This window comes from Pseudochaenichthys georgianus, chromosome 16 (genome assembly GCF_902827115.2).
Source record: "Pseudochaenichthys georgianus chromosome 16, fPseGeo1.2, whole genome shotgun sequence".
NCBI lineage: Eukaryota > Metazoa > Chordata > Actinopteri > Perciformes > Channichthyidae > Pseudochaenichthys > Pseudochaenichthys georgianus.
The window spans coordinates 35,286,331-35,303,770 of NC_047518.2; the positions used below are offsets into that span (position 1 = coordinate 35,286,331).

At 40.5% G+C, this 17,440-nt stretch overlaps 3 protein-coding genes across 6 annotated transcripts; 2 read left to right on the forward strand and 1 right to left on the reverse strand.

Annotated features, from left to right (window-relative positions):
* The first annotated feature begins 1,206 nt into the window (after window positions 1–1,206).
* On the forward strand, window positions 1,207–9,998 carry rhbdl2 (rhomboid, veinlet-like 2 (Drosophila)). 4 transcript variants are annotated; one of them, XM_034102645.2, is made up of 8 exons: window positions 1,207–1,534; window positions 2,980–3,225; window positions 4,680–4,828; window positions 6,967–7,079; window positions 7,489–7,589; window positions 8,097–8,157; window positions 8,248–8,309; window positions 8,819–9,998. In XM_034102645.2, the coding sequence occupies exons 2-8, from the start codon at window positions 2,995–2,997 to the stop codon at window positions 8,996–8,998; spliced, it is 897 nt and encodes a 298-aa protein (XP_033958536.1). In that variant the 5' UTR covers window positions 1,207–1,534; window positions 2,980–2,994; the 3' UTR covers window positions 8,999–9,998. The 4 variants fall into 4 exon arrangements, with proteins under 4 accessions (XP_033958536.1, XP_033958535.1, XP_033958537.1 ...); XM_034102644.1 differs by lacking the exon at window positions 1,207–1,534 and adding an exon at window positions 1,544–1,900; XM_034102646.1 differs by lacking the exon at window positions 1,207–1,534 and adding an exon at window positions 1,544–1,756.
* A 2,672-nt stretch (window positions 9,999–12,670) lies between these two features.
* On the forward strand, window positions 12,671–14,146 carry gja9a (gap junction protein alpha 9a). Its single transcript, XM_034103119.2, has one exon. It carries the CDS (start codon window positions 12,686–12,688, stop codon window positions 14,144–14,146), a length of 1,461 nt encoding a protein of 486 aa, XP_033959010.1. The 5' UTR covers window positions 12,671–12,685.
* An 887-nt stretch (window positions 14,147–15,033) lies between these two features.
* LOC117461083 (c-Myc-binding protein-like) lies at window positions 15,034–16,978 on the reverse strand. Its single transcript, XM_034102774.2, has 5 exons — window positions 16,814–16,978; window positions 16,186–16,258; window positions 15,864–15,912; window positions 15,567–15,696; window positions 15,034–15,485 (listed from the first exon to the last, which is right to left on the reverse strand). Exons 1-5 carry the CDS (start codon window positions 16,826–16,828, stop codon window positions 15,447–15,449), a joined length of 306 nt encoding a protein of 101 aa, XP_033958665.1. The 5' UTR covers window positions 16,829–16,978; the 3' UTR covers window positions 15,034–15,446.
* Between the last annotated feature and the right edge of the window lie 462 nt (window positions 16,979–17,440).

Consider the following 17,440-nt stretch of genomic DNA (forward strand, 5'->3'; position numbering starts at 1 on the left):
AACTACAGGTTGGGGGTATTTTCCGCACAGACACTAATGCCTACTGTACCTCCGGGGTATATACTATGTCCTCCTTCCTTTCTCTTCTATCCCGGGCTCCGACCCAACAACATTTTCTGCTGCCCAACTGGCTTCCAGTTTTGTACCTTCAATTCACCGACTCCCTTCTCTCGGCACTACAGGCCATTCCTTTGTTCCTAATCGTGGACTCTACTTCCATCTGGTGGTTTCTTTGAGGTAATGCGACATTCATATTAAAATTGGACTTTAACCTTCAATACAGTTTACTAAATTACACGCTTTCCAGTCTACTGTACCACACAGCACCGTGGATAAAAAAAAATGGACGCTTATGCTGCCATTTTTCCCGGGCTGAAGTCGAATAGTCCATTTAGCTTAGGAACCTTCCTAAAGGAGTGAAATGACCCGGAAGTCCCTCAGTGGCAGCCATGATAAGTGCCGTTCGAATTCTCTAGAATGATGAGAATGAAAGGAAAGGAGGTTTCAAACTTCCTGTATCACCTCCTTTAGCTTAGGAACCACTGGATCTCCCTTGACGAGAGGAGAGGAGAAAATGCTGCCCCACAATGCATTGCAGCCGCAGCATTTGCCGTCACTCAACAGTCGGCCGTTCACGGAAACAACCGATTATGAGAAATGATATCATGAAAGTTACGGTGCTTATTAAGCATTTTAAAACGTATGTGGTAAATTGCCAAAGTGCTTTGTTTTGAACATTCATCAGTATTATAATCAAAAAGAGAAATATGAACGTTAGTTTTTACTGAAATGATCAAATAAAGTCAACATTTCACAGTCTTCACTGAGCTGTGTGGGGTTTGTTCAACTTTTAAAAGATGTTTGAATGGTGATATACACAGTGATAGATGTTAAGGACTAACGTTTATAATAAATACATTTGTATTGATTTTAAGATCTTTTCATAGTTCATACAATCTTTGGGATCATTAGTATTAATGTGGACTGGAGGGAGAGGGAGACGAGCAGAAGTTTCACTTTCCTTTTTTATTTCAATTCCAACTTTGGTCCTGAAGAATATGTTTCTCTGTTGTCCACGTTCATAAAGCAAAGCAGCAGCACCAGAGCACGGTGCAGAGTCTCTAGATGACTTTACAGTAGTCCCTCCTTCTTATTAAACATCCATGTTGTAGTCCGCTGTATAGAAAACTGTGGTTTCCATAGTTTCCCCACAGCAGCAGATGCACACAATGACGTCCGCTGGCGCATCATAAACACGTCGGATAGTGAAAGTGCATTCGGATTCTCTAAAGTACCGCAGTCTCTTCTCCTAAATCCTTTTGAATTCACCTATCCACTATCCCTTAACCCCGTGACGTTTCACTCAGAGGTCAAGGAATAGACGATAGGGTTAGAATTTAGGAGCTGATTTTTAAACTATCCGACTGCAGCCCCGGGCTATGAATTTGAGGGAGGAGAGGTGAGGAAGAGGGAGGGATAATCTGGATAATGGATCGGTGACGTCACTGATCCCAGGTGTGGCACGAGGAAACAGGTAGGCTGTTGTTGTCGCGCGCAGGTAGCAGAAATCATTATTCGCTGTGCTTCTGTAAAACTGTCCAGTAGAGGAGTGGAAGAGGTGGGTTGAGGAAGGAAGGAAAGGACCTATAATTATTTCCAAGGGCTCTTCCCTTTTTGTGTGCCTCGGAACCCACATCGGTGTTGGGAAGGGATTCCGCGTGTTTTACTGAAAACATGGAGGACTGTTGTTGAAAACGTAACTATTTCGAATTCTGGTAGAGTATATGCACTCATGGACTCTTAGTCTCACCTATTGAGCTGTTTGAATTAGTTTAGCTGGATCAATATTTATGCGTTTGGGACCGCCTGGAGCCCTGCAGTCTTTCTGTTGAAGGTTTAGGTGAGTAAAGACCACAGTCATGTCGAAGTCATTCAAAAAAAACGTTGGAAAATGTCCTAATGGCGAGGAGCCTTCCTATGTTTTTAACGTTGTCAGTATTGGTTTACTGAGTATTCTCAGAAACGCCCAGTAGGCTAAACAGGAAATGCTAATTAACATGCTGTGGTTACTTACTGTAACTGTGTTCTCTATCAGCTTCTTTTCAGTCAGGAAAATATATAGTCGAATCTCAGTTTAATTCATAAAAGGGGAAAATATACTGTTTCATGTTCAGTGTTGTTTTGTGTAAAACTTCTGCTTTTTCACATGTTATTAACTGTCTGATGTCGCCTACGTCACCAATACCTTTTATAAGTATGCATTTAATTACACCTAAATACATATTTAAACACCATTAAATATATCTATGTCATTCTGGATATCGAAGTGTAATTTCAGGTGAGCCTTCAGTCAGAGTTATCATACAAACCTGTGTACATAAGATATCTGACTTTATCACCTCGCTAGATCACACCCTTTCCACTTAAAACACAGCATTGTAGTACAGGACTCTGGGGTTTGACAATTGTACACAATCATGCACACTTTGACAGATACAGGTGTTAAAATGTGTCAGATACTATTATCCGTATAAAATAAAACTGGTAAATTGTCAGATTTTCCAGCACCTCAAAGTGTGAGAAAGTGATGTTTTTCATTTTCTCGTATAATAGTAAACTGAATATCTTAGGGTTTTGGATGAAATAGGACATCTGAAGTGTAAATCGGCATTTCCAAAATATGTACAAATATTTTTATTTTTATTTTAATATCTATTAATCCATACTGGAAATAATAGTAATTGGAAGTCATCAGTTCTGTCTATTTGTAAGACAAGTCCTGCCACAGTATAAGTACATTTCTGTCTCAATATGTGCCATTTTATTTGGTGAACCTTACGGAAACTAATGCAGTGTAACTCAGAAGGCTTTGCAATGAACTGAGTTTTTCTTAAAGCCGTTTCAGAGAGGCGATAATGCAACTTTATGGTTTACTTAGTGGCCCATCCCTGACTCAGTGTTAACCCTGCTGTGCTGCAGGTTTGGAGGGCAGTGATGGAGGACAACGATATCGAGCAGCAGGAGCCGTTCCCCGTGGACCGAGACGGGCGGCGGCTCCGGTTCACAGAGGACCAGCCCGACAGCAAAAGAAAGATCGGATGTTGTGAGAAGTTCCAGCTGTCTGTCTCCAAATGGATGCTTCCAGAAGACTCCCGCAGCAAATACCTGGAACGAGCCAACTGCTGCCCTCCCCCCATCTTCATCATCCTCATCAGTATTGCCGAGGTAGCTCATGTCCTGTGTTTGAGTGCTAGGACCATCAGTATGGATTCTGTTATCTAATTATACATGCCGCCTACATATGCTGTCTGGGTTTTAATTACTGTATGGATTTACTGTGATGGTGTTTAGTAGACCAGTTAGAGGTGAAGTTATACAAGGGATATTTTTAAGTCCTGACACTTATGGAAACTGTTTTATTTTTTTCATGGAAAATTGTGGATTTTACTCCAAGTGCTCTAAACTAAGAGGCTTTTGTACAGCAATGAGTTCATTTCTTTCTTCCTGTCTATTTTGGCATCGCCATCCCCGCCTCTGAATATCCTGATTCATAAAGTGCAGTCCTCACCAGCGGGCAGTAGGCATGGTGTCAATGAAAACAGTATTTTTAAGTATTTGTATCTTCAGGTTAGGTTCGGTGGGATTCTGAAATCTTTCTTTTTTCCTGAAAGTGTTAAAAAAAAACACTGTCTTTTGGACTCAGGTTAATAAATAGTGGAATGTGGAGGATCAGTGGTTGAGGAAGGATGCTGTAGCCTCCCAAAACTGGATTTAAAGCAAGTACTGATTTCATTACAACGTAGGTAAAGCCACTACGAATGCTTTTAAAGTAAGATTGTATTAATGTGAAGGAGAATTACTTAGAAGGACGTTTTTCCAGAGTCCAACAAATGTAAGACTTGTGAATAGCAGGAGATGTTTACTTAACTTTCTGTTGGATTTTTTTTTTACATAATTTGACTTATTTGTGTCTGAAATGGCTGGCCTGCTGCACTTTTGAGTACCCATATTTAGAAGGCAAAAATTGTGTCTATTAATGTTTAATTCAGCAAGAAATACATTATAAACACAAGATTCAAGGCTTTATTGTCATGTGTACAGTAGCTACAGTGTAGATATGGCAATGAACAACTTAAGTCTCTTAAGATATTGAATGAAAACACAATTAACATATAACACATCAATATACACCTACACCGGTCCTTGTTTCTACATTATACTGTGGTATAAAGCCGTACATAAAGGTTTATAAATGGTAGGAGCTGACACCAAACTCTCCTTCTTATCACTGAGTGTTTTGCACACGTGCCCGCTCATACTTGGGATGAACAGCTCACTCGTTGTCGCTCACAGATGTCCACTGTCACTGCATTTGCATGTCTGTGAATACTCATTTATTTGGGAGAGGATGCACTTTATTTATCCAGACAAGATCGACGGAGCTGCAGTGTTGTCTCTCAGCATGCCATCGCTGTATATTCCCACAGAATTAGCAGGCATTAAGACGTATGAGCTGCAATGGAAACCCCTCTGCTCATACGTCTTAATGCCTGCTAATTCTGATTCATCCTTCCCATCTTTATTTTCTCAGCTGTTTAGCTTCTACCCCCACACTTGCTGCTCCAAACAGTTTGTATTCTCTGAAGACTGACTTGTGTATATTTTCTGTTATTCATCAGCTGGCAGTGTTTATCTACTACGCTGTGTGGAAGCCCCAGAAGCAGTGGGTGACCCTGGAGGAAGGCATCTGGAATAGCCCCCTAACATACAAGCCTGAGCTCAGGCAGGAAGCATGGCGCTTTATCTCCTACATGTTTGTCCACGCTGGGTAAGCATGGGCAGTCCTTTTTAGAAACCCTAATTACACGAGTGGAAACATACCACTCTTTACAGTACAGTGTCTTGCCGTATAGCCCATCATCTTTGTGGGGTTTATTTTAGTCAATCTTTGGTGTCTATATACGCTGGGATCCGGAGTCATGGATGATCCTGCGGTCCTGTGTCCTGGATCGCGAGCGCTGGATCTTGAGTCGTGGCTGTGGTCCTGGATCATAGGTCCTGGATGGATATCCTCGTGGATTCATCTTCCTATTATACACACATGCATTTCCAAACATTTGGACTACCTATGTTGCAAATGTATTATCTTTTCAATTTACACACGGCATCTATTGCACGTCTGTCTGTCCTGGGAGAGGGATCCCTCCTCTGTGCTCTCCCTGAGGTTTCTCCCATTTTTCCCTTTAAACTGGGTTTTCTTTGGAAGTTTTTCCTTGTACGATGTGAGGGTCTAAGGACAGAGGGTGTCGTATTGTCATACTGATATTCTGTACACACTGTGAAGACCACTGAGACAAATGTAACATTTGTGATATTGGGCTATATAAATAAACATTGATTGATTGATTGAATCAGAGGTTAGGGTTCAGCTCTTCTGTCCTTTTTGAGACCGCAGCTTGTAACCACTGCAACTCTGCTTTTTACAGTGTTCCTTAGTTTGGTATATGTCGTCATGATTTGGACACTTCCCCCTTATTGCTGCGTTGCTTCAGCATGTTGTTATTAGCGTTGTATCGGTGGGTACATGGTCAGACATCTGTCAACACATGGTTAAGTCATTGGATGTGGCGAGGAAACAGTCTAAAAAGCATGAGTACATAAGCCAAAGGGGAACAAGAAACCATGACTACACAGAAGCACATATAAAGAGGAACAGCACACGCACGCTCTGACTGATAGACAACCTGCAGGATATTTGCTTAAAGGATAACAAACAAATCCCATGAAAAGACCATGGAGCCAGACGTATGTTATTCCTCTTTGCTGTGGACCCTGTTGTTATCCAACAACTATTAAAACAACATGTTCCTTTATTAAAATGAACCCAGGCTCCGTAACTTATGTTGAGTCAACCCCCCATACAACATCCTGCTAACAAATACTCACTAGAGCACCTAATGTAGTCGGACAAAAGCACTCTTTACTTCTGTTTTATTTACATTTGTATAAACCTAAAGTGCAGCTGTTTCACACAAATCACTGAGCTGTTTTTTTAATAATACTATTATACATTTCTGACCAGTTTAAAAAAATCTTCAATTGGAAACGTGCCAAAGACAAGGTAGTGTTCTTCATATTGGAAGGCACCGGACTTTCCTTTTAACTTGTTAAGCCCCGAGCCTGTTTTTCAAGTCTCTGGCTCGAAAATGACATTCTCAGAACAAATGACCATATCTTCCCTTCTAAAAGGGTTACATTGATAATCTTTGTTCTCAAAGCAAGGTTACATCTGTGAGTTGGATGTAGAAGTGTCAGAATCAATATAGATGTTTTTATTTTAAAGTAAATTCAGATTGAACACAGTACAAAAATGTAAATTATTGTGTCCGTCCAAAAAGAAAAATTACTTATAGTGAAAACCACCCTTGAATGATGGGATGGTAGACTAAAAGTTTTAGGAATCCAAAGTACAACATATAATAAGTACCCTGTATTAAGATTGATGCAAAAACAAGTGAAACGTGACCTTTTTAGTGAGATTTAGCAACAAAAACACTTCTGGGGTCATTTGGGTGGATTTTCCATATCTCTGGCCCCCCTTGCTCGATTTTGCTGATTGACATCTCTTTCTAACCGTCAGAGCCAATGGAATCGAGGGGAACTCCCACATACTCCTTATTTGGTCATGTGTGTGTGTGAGGCTGCCACATAGCCAAGACCAGAAGCTGCGATAACTCTGGTGGCTACCATTAGCAGCTAACTTTTACTCTCCGATTTTTACACAAAAATGGAATTATGGATTATAAATTAAAAAAATATCACCCAGAAACCCCTACATTGTTTTTTAAAATAACCACCAACACCTAGTATGTACTGCAGGGCTGTGTATGTTTATAATATACTGTCTGCCCCCTGACTTTTCATCTGGGGAAGTATATGCTGCTTATTGTCCACCTCTGCCTTTAGGGTGGAGCACATCGTGGGGAACCTGGTGATGCAGCTGCTGCTGGGCATCCCGCTGGAGCTGGTGCACAAAGGCTTTGAAGTGGGGATGATTTACATGGCGGGAGTCTTAGCAGGTGAGTGTCACCTCTTTGGCCCCGTTAGACTAACTCTTTATCGTTACACAAGCCGCTTAGGACTGTGTTTACATCCATATTATCTTGTCTTGTTTGTTCACATTCCTCCTGTTGCGTATCTAAAAAATGGACTACTGTTTTAGTTCTGTTTGGATTGGACATGTTTTGTGTGTTGCATAAAGGGCTAAGCTAGCACTACATTACGTTGTTCAACCCTGTTTTGTAGACTGCCAATAAATGAGCCTTGAATCTGTGCTTGATTTCACGCGACTTGATCAGGGTCTGTGAACGCACCCAGAGATCAAACACCATCTTGAAGTTGTTTTTTCCTGTTGGAGTTGGATCGAGTCCCAGTCGTCAGAAATGCCACAGATTTTGAAAACTGATCCCTTTCTCTGTTTCCCCTCAGGCTCTTTGGCCAGCTCCATCTTTGATCCTCTCAGCGCTCTGGTGGGAGCTTCTGGGGGCGTCTACGCTCTGATAGGAGGGTACTTTATGAACGCAGTGGTGGTGAGTTTACATAAAGCTTAAAGTTGGTATGAAGTGTTTACTTTGCTGTTGTGAGAAGACACACTTAGATTTCCCACTGCTCAATGTTTGAGATGGTATGTAAAACATACTGAGAGCCTTTGATGTTTTAAATGTATATGTTATACCTAATGTTTACAACGAGACTTTTGATTTTGTCCAATTTAATGTACATAACATTTACTTTTAACAACACGTTTCCTGTAGTGGTCTAATAAATGGTCTCCATGTTAACAAGATGGCACGTATCACAAACCTGCTCAATCAAAACTGTTGAAGTAAATGTCATATTGATGGTCTCTGGCTGCCATTAAGGATCATTGTATGTCCAATACGTTCATGTTTTGAAGCATATTGTTCTGAAATCACTTTTGCATTTCTGTCTTTGTGATTCCTTCACTTTATTCCCAGGACTATATTAATTCGATGCACTTTGTAAGCTAAAATGTATATAAATATGGTGACTGATCATTTGATTTCATTTCCCAGAATTTCCGAGAGATGATTCCTCTCCTTGGAATATTCCGAATCCTGGCCATTGTGATATTTGGTACGTCCATGTATTTTCAACTATTTTTTATTTATTTTATACCTGCTGCAATCACGCTTCAAAATAACATTTATACTTTCTTTTCCCCAGTTGGAGCAGATTTTGGATTTGCCTTCTACAGAAGATTTGTCACCCACGAGGATGGTTTGAATGTAAGATGTTCCTTCCGCTGTACAGTAGAGGCTATCAGCAGAGACGAAACCCTTCCTAAACTCATAACAAAACAGCCTCAAGAGAATCCCAGTTGATCCCGCTAACCTCCCCAGGTCTGATGATGGGTTTGATTTGCTTGTGGCTACAGGCAGCATCAGTAGCTCTTGCTGGGACTTGATTATTCTTCCAGATGAATACCTGTTACAGGCCACAGACTAAAACAAACAAAACACTTTTGTTATTTTTAGTCTGTGTCCTGTTGACAAATTCAACTGAAGTATTTTCTTCCTGTTTGATAAAGCTTGCTTATCTTACCTACTGATGGCCAGGCTACAGACAAAACACATCTATTATTCCCCCCCCACCCACCTTCTTGCCCCCCGACTCTTCGCTTTGGCTGTTAAACTGGTCCTGCAGGTTTTTGGGCATGGCAGTGCTCGAGGGTATATGTACCATTTACATTGGGTAATTAGGCCGACAGGTTAACTCTTACCCTCTCTCCGCCCAGGTGTCCTTTGTGGCTCATTTTGGAGGAATTGCGGCCGGGATGACCATCGGCTACGTCTTCTTCAGTGCTTACAACAAGAAGCTCCTCAAAGACCCTCGTTTCTGGCTGTGTATAATTGGTTATGTCATCTTGGTGGTCTTTGCAGTGCTTTTTAATATTTTCCTGAGCCCAGCCCCATAGGACAAAAAAGATAACCCACCAATATTTTCTTTTAAAATGACCACTATCTGCAGGAATCTGATGAACTGATGTTTTTCAGAGAAAAAGTTGCTTTTCAGGGAATTAGTAAAGGTATTTGTTGTTGTTTAAATCAGATGTCTTCCTTTCTGTTGAAGGGGAATGAGGCCTCCTGCTGTTTATCAGTAGCATTGCAGCTTTTACATGTTATACTGATGGGCAAAACGTGCCTTTTTAAAAATATTTTGTTATTATGAATGATGGTTTTTACATCTCTGTCATTTCTAATCAGGGAATTAGTGAACACACTGGTCCTATACAATGTAATTCTTCCTGTTTAAACTGTTAATGTCATGCTACCTTTTGATCACTCATATAGACTTTTAGTATTCATCCAATGTGCCTTAAACATGCTGAAATCCTCCACCACATTTAACATCAGATGAAGGCTTTGATGTGTGAGTGCCCTTAACTAGAACAAGGAGTTTACAAAGAAGTCTCAAAATGATGCATTTCCGAAAAACACGGCGTGACGGCTTTCCTTCTGAAAGCAATAGAGCGGGTTTACCATCAGGCCATGGCTTAATGTCCTGCTGCTATTGTTTCAGACACTTCCTGTTGACAGGACACGGCTGATTACATGTTGAGTTTTTAAACTTGATGGTCTTATCCTTCTCTGTCATATTTTTTGTAATTTTTTACCTTGGAAAGACAAACATGTGGCTTTAAACATATGCAGTTTTTGGAAACACCATCTTAATACAGTAGGTGTAGCTAGAATGTAACTGTTTGATATCATACAACACGTTTCAATAGTCTTTAAAAGTCATATTTAATATTAGTGGTTTATGAAAAGGGGATTGGATATTTTAAAAATGAAAAAAATGTACTTAATTTATCTAAATTCAAAGGTAATCTAGGACCAAAGAACCAACCAAAACCTCCTATCCATTTCAAGAGCTAAGTGTTTAATGCATTTTGAATAAAGTGATGTTTTTTTTAAGGATTGTTTTGTCAAATTGCACCCGAACCTATGCATGAATAAGACAAGAGTCATGATTGTGTCTGATAAATGGTTACAGATTTAACAGTAAACACCTTATAGTCCTCAGATTCATTTGTTAGCAGATAACACATTGCATGTGTTTATATATCAGATTCAACCCATATAGCAGCATCTGCTTTTACAGTATGTGGAAAGTTCTATAGTTTCCAAACATAGCGCATCAATACAACTTACATATCAATACTCAATTACCATGAGCATGTTTGCCTTGACCCTGAAACGCTGTGTTGGTATGTTGTCCAGCAAACAACGCTCTGTTGTCACAGCACTGCTAAAGCCTTGCAATGTGCAGTTTTTCAGCTTTTCTATCTTAAATATTTTGCTGGTGTTCGTTGTGTATGTCCTTTCATAATAACTAATGATTATCTTGCTTTAAAGTACAATGCTGTAGGTTTCATCATTTGGTCTGATTATGCCCATAGACAGCAGATACGCATCAACTGACATCTTGCACTTCATAAAAGGTAAAGTTTAAATATAATTTATTACCCTGTAACATGGTATTTCTTTTAGACCTTAAATGCTGGACTTGTGCAATTGGGAAAGTCAGAACTGAAGCTAGTTATAAAAAATACTGCCAACTTTCTCACGGCTATACAGGATATCTCTCACCATGAATGCCTGCGGAAGGGAATTATTTATTTCCAAGGATGGCAAAGTCATGACCGGCCCTACCCCACCTCTGATTGGCTGAGGCTGAGGTCAGGCTCCGTTCATTTGCTCAACAAAGACAGATGATATAGAATCTCCCTTCTTACATCAAACATATGTCTCAGATGTTGGATTCGAGATGTCTAATAAGAAAATTAAAAGTGGAAGTGTACTAGACAATTAAGTCTACACAAAACACTTCACTAACCTTCATATTGTGGTCAATTCTAGTATCAAACTTAACATCTGTACATTCTGCACAGTGAAGGTCAAACATCTGAGTGAAGTAACAAGCTAAAGGTCCAAAATGCTTTATAACCACCTGAAATAGTAGGCATATTTACCTATACTGTTTCATTGATATACTGTGTTAGTATTGTAGATACAACATGTATACATTTTGAAACTTTTTTAATTTGGAATCAATGAACTGTGTTTTTCGCCAGTAAGCCAGGGAATGTCCCGGGGACGATGTAGAGGCTGAAATTGATTTCTCTGATTGAAAAGAGGGGACATAACACTGGGATTTTCCCAATATGTTACCCCTAATGTGTCGGGATGAGACTGGTGGAATCAATCCAAGTTTTAGGTCAGAAGGGAAAAGTTCAGCATCAAATTAGAAAAAAAATCTTTGCTGAGCTGGTGGGTTGAATCTTGTCAAGACAAATTAAGCCAGATCCTCACACTTTTTATAGTTTGTGTTAACAAGCATATTCATCACACAGGGGCATTTAAAGGTATTTAGACTTGGACGCTGAGTGAAAAAGCCATCCAGCAGTTGGCAAGCACACTAATCCATAGATTAAAATATACATAGATAAATGGGATACAATAAATGAGAACTTAATTACACCCAGATAGGAGCAGAAGGGACATGATGACCCATTGATGACTTCGCTACAGAAGAACACTATTGATCGTTCGAGCCCTGAGAGAACAAAATGGACTACTGTTTTCTCTCTGTTTCTACATAGGAAGCAAATACACTGAATGGTCTTAGTCTGGAACATAGTCTTGGCATTTCCCCCCACACCTGCTGTACACACCAACATTAGCCTTACAACGTATGTGTAGTGAGGTATAATTTCTGCTGATTACGGGATGCACTGTTTCTGTTTGCAAAAAGAAAGTCTAATTTAAAAAAAAAGTGAGGTCAACATCTCTGTTACAAATGCTACCAGCCCCATCACTGTGAGGCCATGATCTAAATACCTCAGTGAAGCTGTGCGTATTGATCAGTTTGTGTCAGAATGATGTTGGCAACCTTCCCTCAACAACTCGGTTACTCCCACTTTGTTTCTGGCAACACAGAGGCAGAAGCGGGTCACCGAGGTTTAGGCTATGAACAGGGACTCATTTGGAGGGTGCTAACGATTTAAAAAAACTTGTTGGTGACCGTGTTGGGGCTGTATGACCTGAGGAGATGTAAGTCACCACCGGCAGTCTGTCCACGCCGCTGCAAGGTAAATTGGGACACCAAATGATCAGATGTTGCCGTTGGGTTATATAACGACACAGCTGAGGGGAATGGTTTTATCATGACAAAACTGGGAAGCTGACCAGCCGAGGTGACATATCACTGGATGTACCAGCTTTCTCCTTCTGCTCTATCTTTTTGTGCAAATATGTAGCATTAACGCTTTTTATTTTTAACGTTTTTTTACAATTTAATGTTTCATTTTTCAAATTGAGAGGTATTGTACTTTATTGATGACTCCATTGTTTCTGCAAAATCTAAATGACTATTTTTACAATTTTTTGGTGATTTATCAAAAAACATTCTAATCTAAAAAGGCTGCTTGGATTGTCAAAATGCATTTGCTGTCTGTCTTAAAATTCAACTTATTTCCTTGAAGTTGCACTGTACTTCTTTCTACTGTATGCTCACCTTTTTATAAACACATTTGAAACAGTTTTTCTAATTGTGTCATCCCTCTCCGTCACTTTCAACCAGTCAACATGGCAGAGTGAAGATGGGTGACTGGAACTTCCTCGGGGGGATTTTGGAGGAGGTGCATATCCATTCCACTATGGTGGGCAAGATCTGGCTCACCATCCTGTTCATCTTCCGCATGCTGGTCCTCGGCGTGGCAGCAGAGGACGTGTGGAACGACGAGCAGGCGGACTTCATATGCAACACTGAGCAGCCGGGGTGCAGGAACGTGTGCTACGACCACGCTTTCCCAATATCCCTCATCCGCTACTGGGTGCTGCAGGTCATTTTTGTGTCTTCTCCCTCGCTGGTTTACATGGGCCACGCTCTCTACAGGCTGCGGGCACTGGAGAAGGCCCGGCAGAAGAAGAAGGCTCTGCTGAGGAAGGAGCTGGAGTGGGTGGATGTGGAGTTGCCAGAAGCCAGGAAGAGGATTGAGCGGGAAATGAAGCAGCTTGATCAGGGGAAGCTGAACAAAGCTCCACTAAGAGGCTCCCTGCTGCGCACCTACGTGGCTCACGTTGTCACCCGCTCTGTGGTCGAGGTGGCCTTCATGACCGGACAGTACCTCCTCTATGGCGTCCACCTCTACCCGCTCTTCAAGTGTGAGCGGGATCCGTGTCCCAACGCTGTGGACTGCTATGTTTCCAGACCCACAGAGAAGAGTGTCTTCATGGTGTTCATGCAGTGCATCGCTGCCATCTCCCTCTTCCTTAACATCCTGGAGATCACGCATCTGAGTTACAAGAAGTTAAAAAAGGGCATCTTGGACTTCTACCCTCACTTTAGAGACGAGAAGTTTGAACTTGATGACTTCTATGCCAACAGGTGTAAAAAAGAATCTGTTGTGCAGATGTGCAGCAGTGCTCCACGGAGAGCAACCGTTGCCTCTGCACCCTGTGACTACAACCTCCTGATGGAGAGGATGCAGGGCACTATGTACCCAAACCTTATCAAACCTTCAACTTTTCTGTCTCCTCAGGGTGAGCAGAAGGATTTGGGTGAGTCCAGATGTTTAGCTCATAGCATCCCACATAGTAACGGCACTAACGACCCCTGCTCTCTGTGCTGTGACCCCCTCATTAATCCAAAGCAGGAGGCTGAGGACTTGTTGCATCTTCAGAGTAAAGAGGATGGGGGCAGCGAAAGAGGCAGCCCGGACTCTCCAAAGAGCCCCAAGAGGGCAGCAGACCCTTCCTCCTTCCCCACGCTGCCAGTGAGTGCAGCGAGGAGGCCGTGGAAGGGTCAAGGGTCCTTGAAATGCTCCACAGTGTTGGAGGGTAGAAGCTCTGACTCTGATTCATATGGGGGGGAAAGAGCCAGCAAAGGACCTCCCTCCACTCAGAAATCAGACGGAAAACATCAGAGCCGGCCCTCCAGCCCTGAGTCTCTGTATGACTCCAGCTCAGGGTCCAGGCACAACCCCAGACCCCCTTCCTCCAACTGCAAAACATCCGTGGCAAGCAATGCAAGCAGCAGACGGGCAGATCTGCAGATCTAAAGTCCAAATGTTACAGGTGTATAGATGCCACCGTCATATCTACATTAACAGCACTCATAACACTACACTAGCTGCCTCGTAGCTGGTGATAGTTTGCTCATATTTTGTTTTTGTTCTTAATATTAAGTATAATATTATGGCATGCTTTAAACCCCACTGTGATTTAGCTAATGGAAATGACATGTAAACTGGCTTTTGTTGACATATTACAATAGAGGACTCTGTAAAGTATGTTTTATGTACTTTTTCAACTGTTTTGGAATAAACTATTTTCTATTGTGACAAACTGCTGGTCCAAGCACATTTGGTACAAGCATACATCTTATTGGTTCAACACAAGAATAGAAAGGCCTGCGATTGGACACAAATAGCTGTCAAACTAATCATTGAAGAGAAATGCCAGTATATCTGGCAACAGAACTTTCCATTTGGGCTGGGAACTATTCTCATTTCATTTCATTTTTTAAAAATGTAGTTGCATGGTATGGTAGACTTATGGCGCAAATGTGTACATTTGTAGAAACTTGATTTCTGGGTTGTTAGGGCATTAGTCGGGGGGGGGGGATTGAGTAAACATTCATCCGTTTGCTGAGCATATCAAAACTGTTGGATTACTCTCTGGCTTGATAGTTTTGACTCTAAATGTATTTATATTAAACCTGGTAAAACCAACATGACCTTTTTTCTGGTCAACAAAGTCTTCATGTTATTATTAATTTATTTATTAAGGTTCATGAGAAGATCTTTTCTTCATTGGTATAAAATGTAAAGGAATGACTGTTATACAATATTGACATACAGCAGCATCAGATCCTCTGCTTTTCAAATGAAAGTCCTGACTGGGACATCTCTCTTTGGAATTGAGTTCAATCAGGGATGCGACAATGTTTGGAAGAATGTGCTTTATTTAACAATTGTTTAGTTACAGCAGATCTTAGGAAATAAAGGGTGTCTTTGTCACACATTGCCATGACAGCAGGCATGTGTGTTTATAACTATGACAGAAAATAAAATTAACAGCATATCTGTTATTTTCTTTTACAGACACTCCAAAATAATGTCTTAAGAACTGACTTATTCAGTCGTATAGAAGTGAGTTTTCTTAGTTAAGATAAAGACGTAACAAACAAGTAACAAACTTATATACATACATGTACAGAATAAGTTAAACTCTAAGAAACATATTAGAAAATAAGATTTACAGAACCAGGTACCTACAAATTATTGGCCTTCACGTTCAAGTGAACAAAATAAACAAATACCACATTATTTAGGTCAAAACGCTGCTGTAACCTCGGCGTCAGTTTTCAGTTGAAGCTCCGTCTTCAGGTTCATTGAGCTGCAGGAGGAGAGGCCATCTTTGTTACAATACATGTTGACACACACATAAGTTATACCATAGCAACCAGCAGAAGCTTACCCTTGATTTAAGCTCTTTGTTTTCCTCTCCCAGACGAGCACACCTCTGCCTTAAGTGAATCACTTCCTGCTGCAGAGCCTCAGAGTCGGCTGACGACTGCCCCCCAGAATTGAGATGCTGCTTTACAAATCTGAGAAGGAGTTGGTTAAGGGCTCTAAAGCGAGAAATGGCCTCCATTAATAACATCTGCACTTTACCATTGTTGTTGATGGAGGGTTGTTTGTGGACTTGAACTTCAGTCAGAACTAACTTAACAAAGAGACAATTTCTGCAAACAATCAAAGAATAGAAGGATACTCCAGGGCATTGTTGGGCTTTTCAGGTTGTTCATACAAAGCCACTAAAACTGGAACAAAAGAGAAGAATAAATGCATTCAGGAATGATGAACAATGCTGATATGGGCTTAATATAATTGCCTGTTGACCAAATCTAATAAAGAAAAACAAGATAAGTTGAATACTTGGTCTTTCTTACTTGGGTTCTTTGCCAAGGCAAATGACTTAGTAAATAACATTGGCAATCAACCTTACTATGAAAAGTCTGCCATTAGATGATGAAATGTTTGTATTGAAAGTTGTACATATTACACAAGTCCAAAGGTAGAAAAAGGTGGCCTACCACTGGTAAGACTGTCAACAACACCCGTTTTCTCCAGGTATCTCCGGAACTGTTCCCTTTTGGAGTCAGGAGCCTGTAGGAGAAACATCATGGCATTGCATTACAAACACAACAGTCAGGTACAGTTAACTAAAACCCCCCATAGAAATAGGTGCCAAAAAGCATGGATAATGTTTTAATAAAAAAAGAACAATAAGAAATGCAAGATAAATATATATATTTTTAATTTGAAATGTTTGTAGGCCTATTTAACTTTTATTTTATTTCCAAGACATTTTGTAACTATTGTATATTGACTGTCAAAATGCTGCTGCGTAGGCTACTATCTAAATGACTAAAACACTCCAGTGGTAATTTACATGAATGTCCTGCTTAATATTACTTCAAATGTAACTAACAACACATGAAAGGCTGCAGTATATTTGGTATATTGACATTATCTTTCATACGTTTATCCACAAACATTTACAAACCATATAATGAGCTATCACAGGTGTTCAGGCGACTCACTGATTGACACCATGTAACTGCCCAGGTAGCTAATGTTAGCTCAGATAACTTGCATTCAACTTTAGTAGACGACAGTTTCTTCAAATAATTAATAAAACGCGACAGCAAACAAACTTACTCTATAATGTGCCATGGTGATCAAAGGCTATGAAGTCGACTCTCTTCTTATAAATGGTATGTTTTTGTATCACGCTCGATGGCGCAGGTAAAGCGCCGGAAAAGTTCTGTTTCGTTTATCGCCTTCTTTCAAGGAGCAACGGGTCTGGTGGGAAGGGTGATGCCTTCGGGTGTTCCTCGGAAAAACAATAACATGTATCGCACGTAAATTAGAGCTACAGTCATCACTTTACTTGAGTGTATCCATGTTATGCTACTACATTTAAAAGGGAAACAGGGTAATTTTACTCAAAATCTTTGTTTGCCTATAGCAGTAAAATGCTACTTTATTCAACAATATTATGTCACATATATAAATATAATTATACTCACACATAAAGGCCATTACTTTTACTTTGTATACCTTAAATACGTTTGGCTGGTAATATTTTGAATGCATGACTTTTACTTGTAATTAAGTATTTTGAAAATAATGTATTGGTACTTTTACTCAAGTAAAGCATCCTAATACTTCTTCCACCACTGCAAATCTACCTGCATAAAAAACACACACGAGGGAGCCAAGTAAATTCCGACATTTTACAGAGACCTTGAAAGTCGCTACTTCACTGAAGTGGTTACTGCCGCT

Coding starts and splice junctions, on each gene's coding strand:
- rhbdl2 (XM_034102645.2), top strand. CDS start 2,995: ATGGAGGACAACGATATCGAGCAGCAGGAGCCGTTCCCCGTGGACCGA. Junction 4,829..6,966: donor TACATGTTTGTCCACGCTGG/GTAAGCATGGGC, acceptor CTCTGCCTTTAG/GGTGGAGCACATCGTGGGGA. Junction 7,590..8,096: donor ACTTTATGAACGCAGTGGTG/GTGAGTTTACAT, acceptor TTCATTTCCCAG/AATTTCCGAGAGATGATTCC.
- gja9a (XM_034103119.2), top strand. CDS start 12,686: ATGGGTGACTGGAACTTCCTCGGGGGGATTTTGGAGGAGGTGCATATC.
- LOC117461083 (XM_034102774.2), bottom strand. Junction 15,913..16,185: donor TGTTGACAGTCTTACCAGTG/GTAGGCCACCTT, acceptor CTTTTGTTCCAG/TTTTAGTGGCTTTGTATGAA. Junction 15,697..15,863: donor AAGCCCAACAATGCCCTGGA/GTATCCTTCTAT, acceptor ACTCCTTCTCAG/ATTTGTAAAGCAGCATCTCA.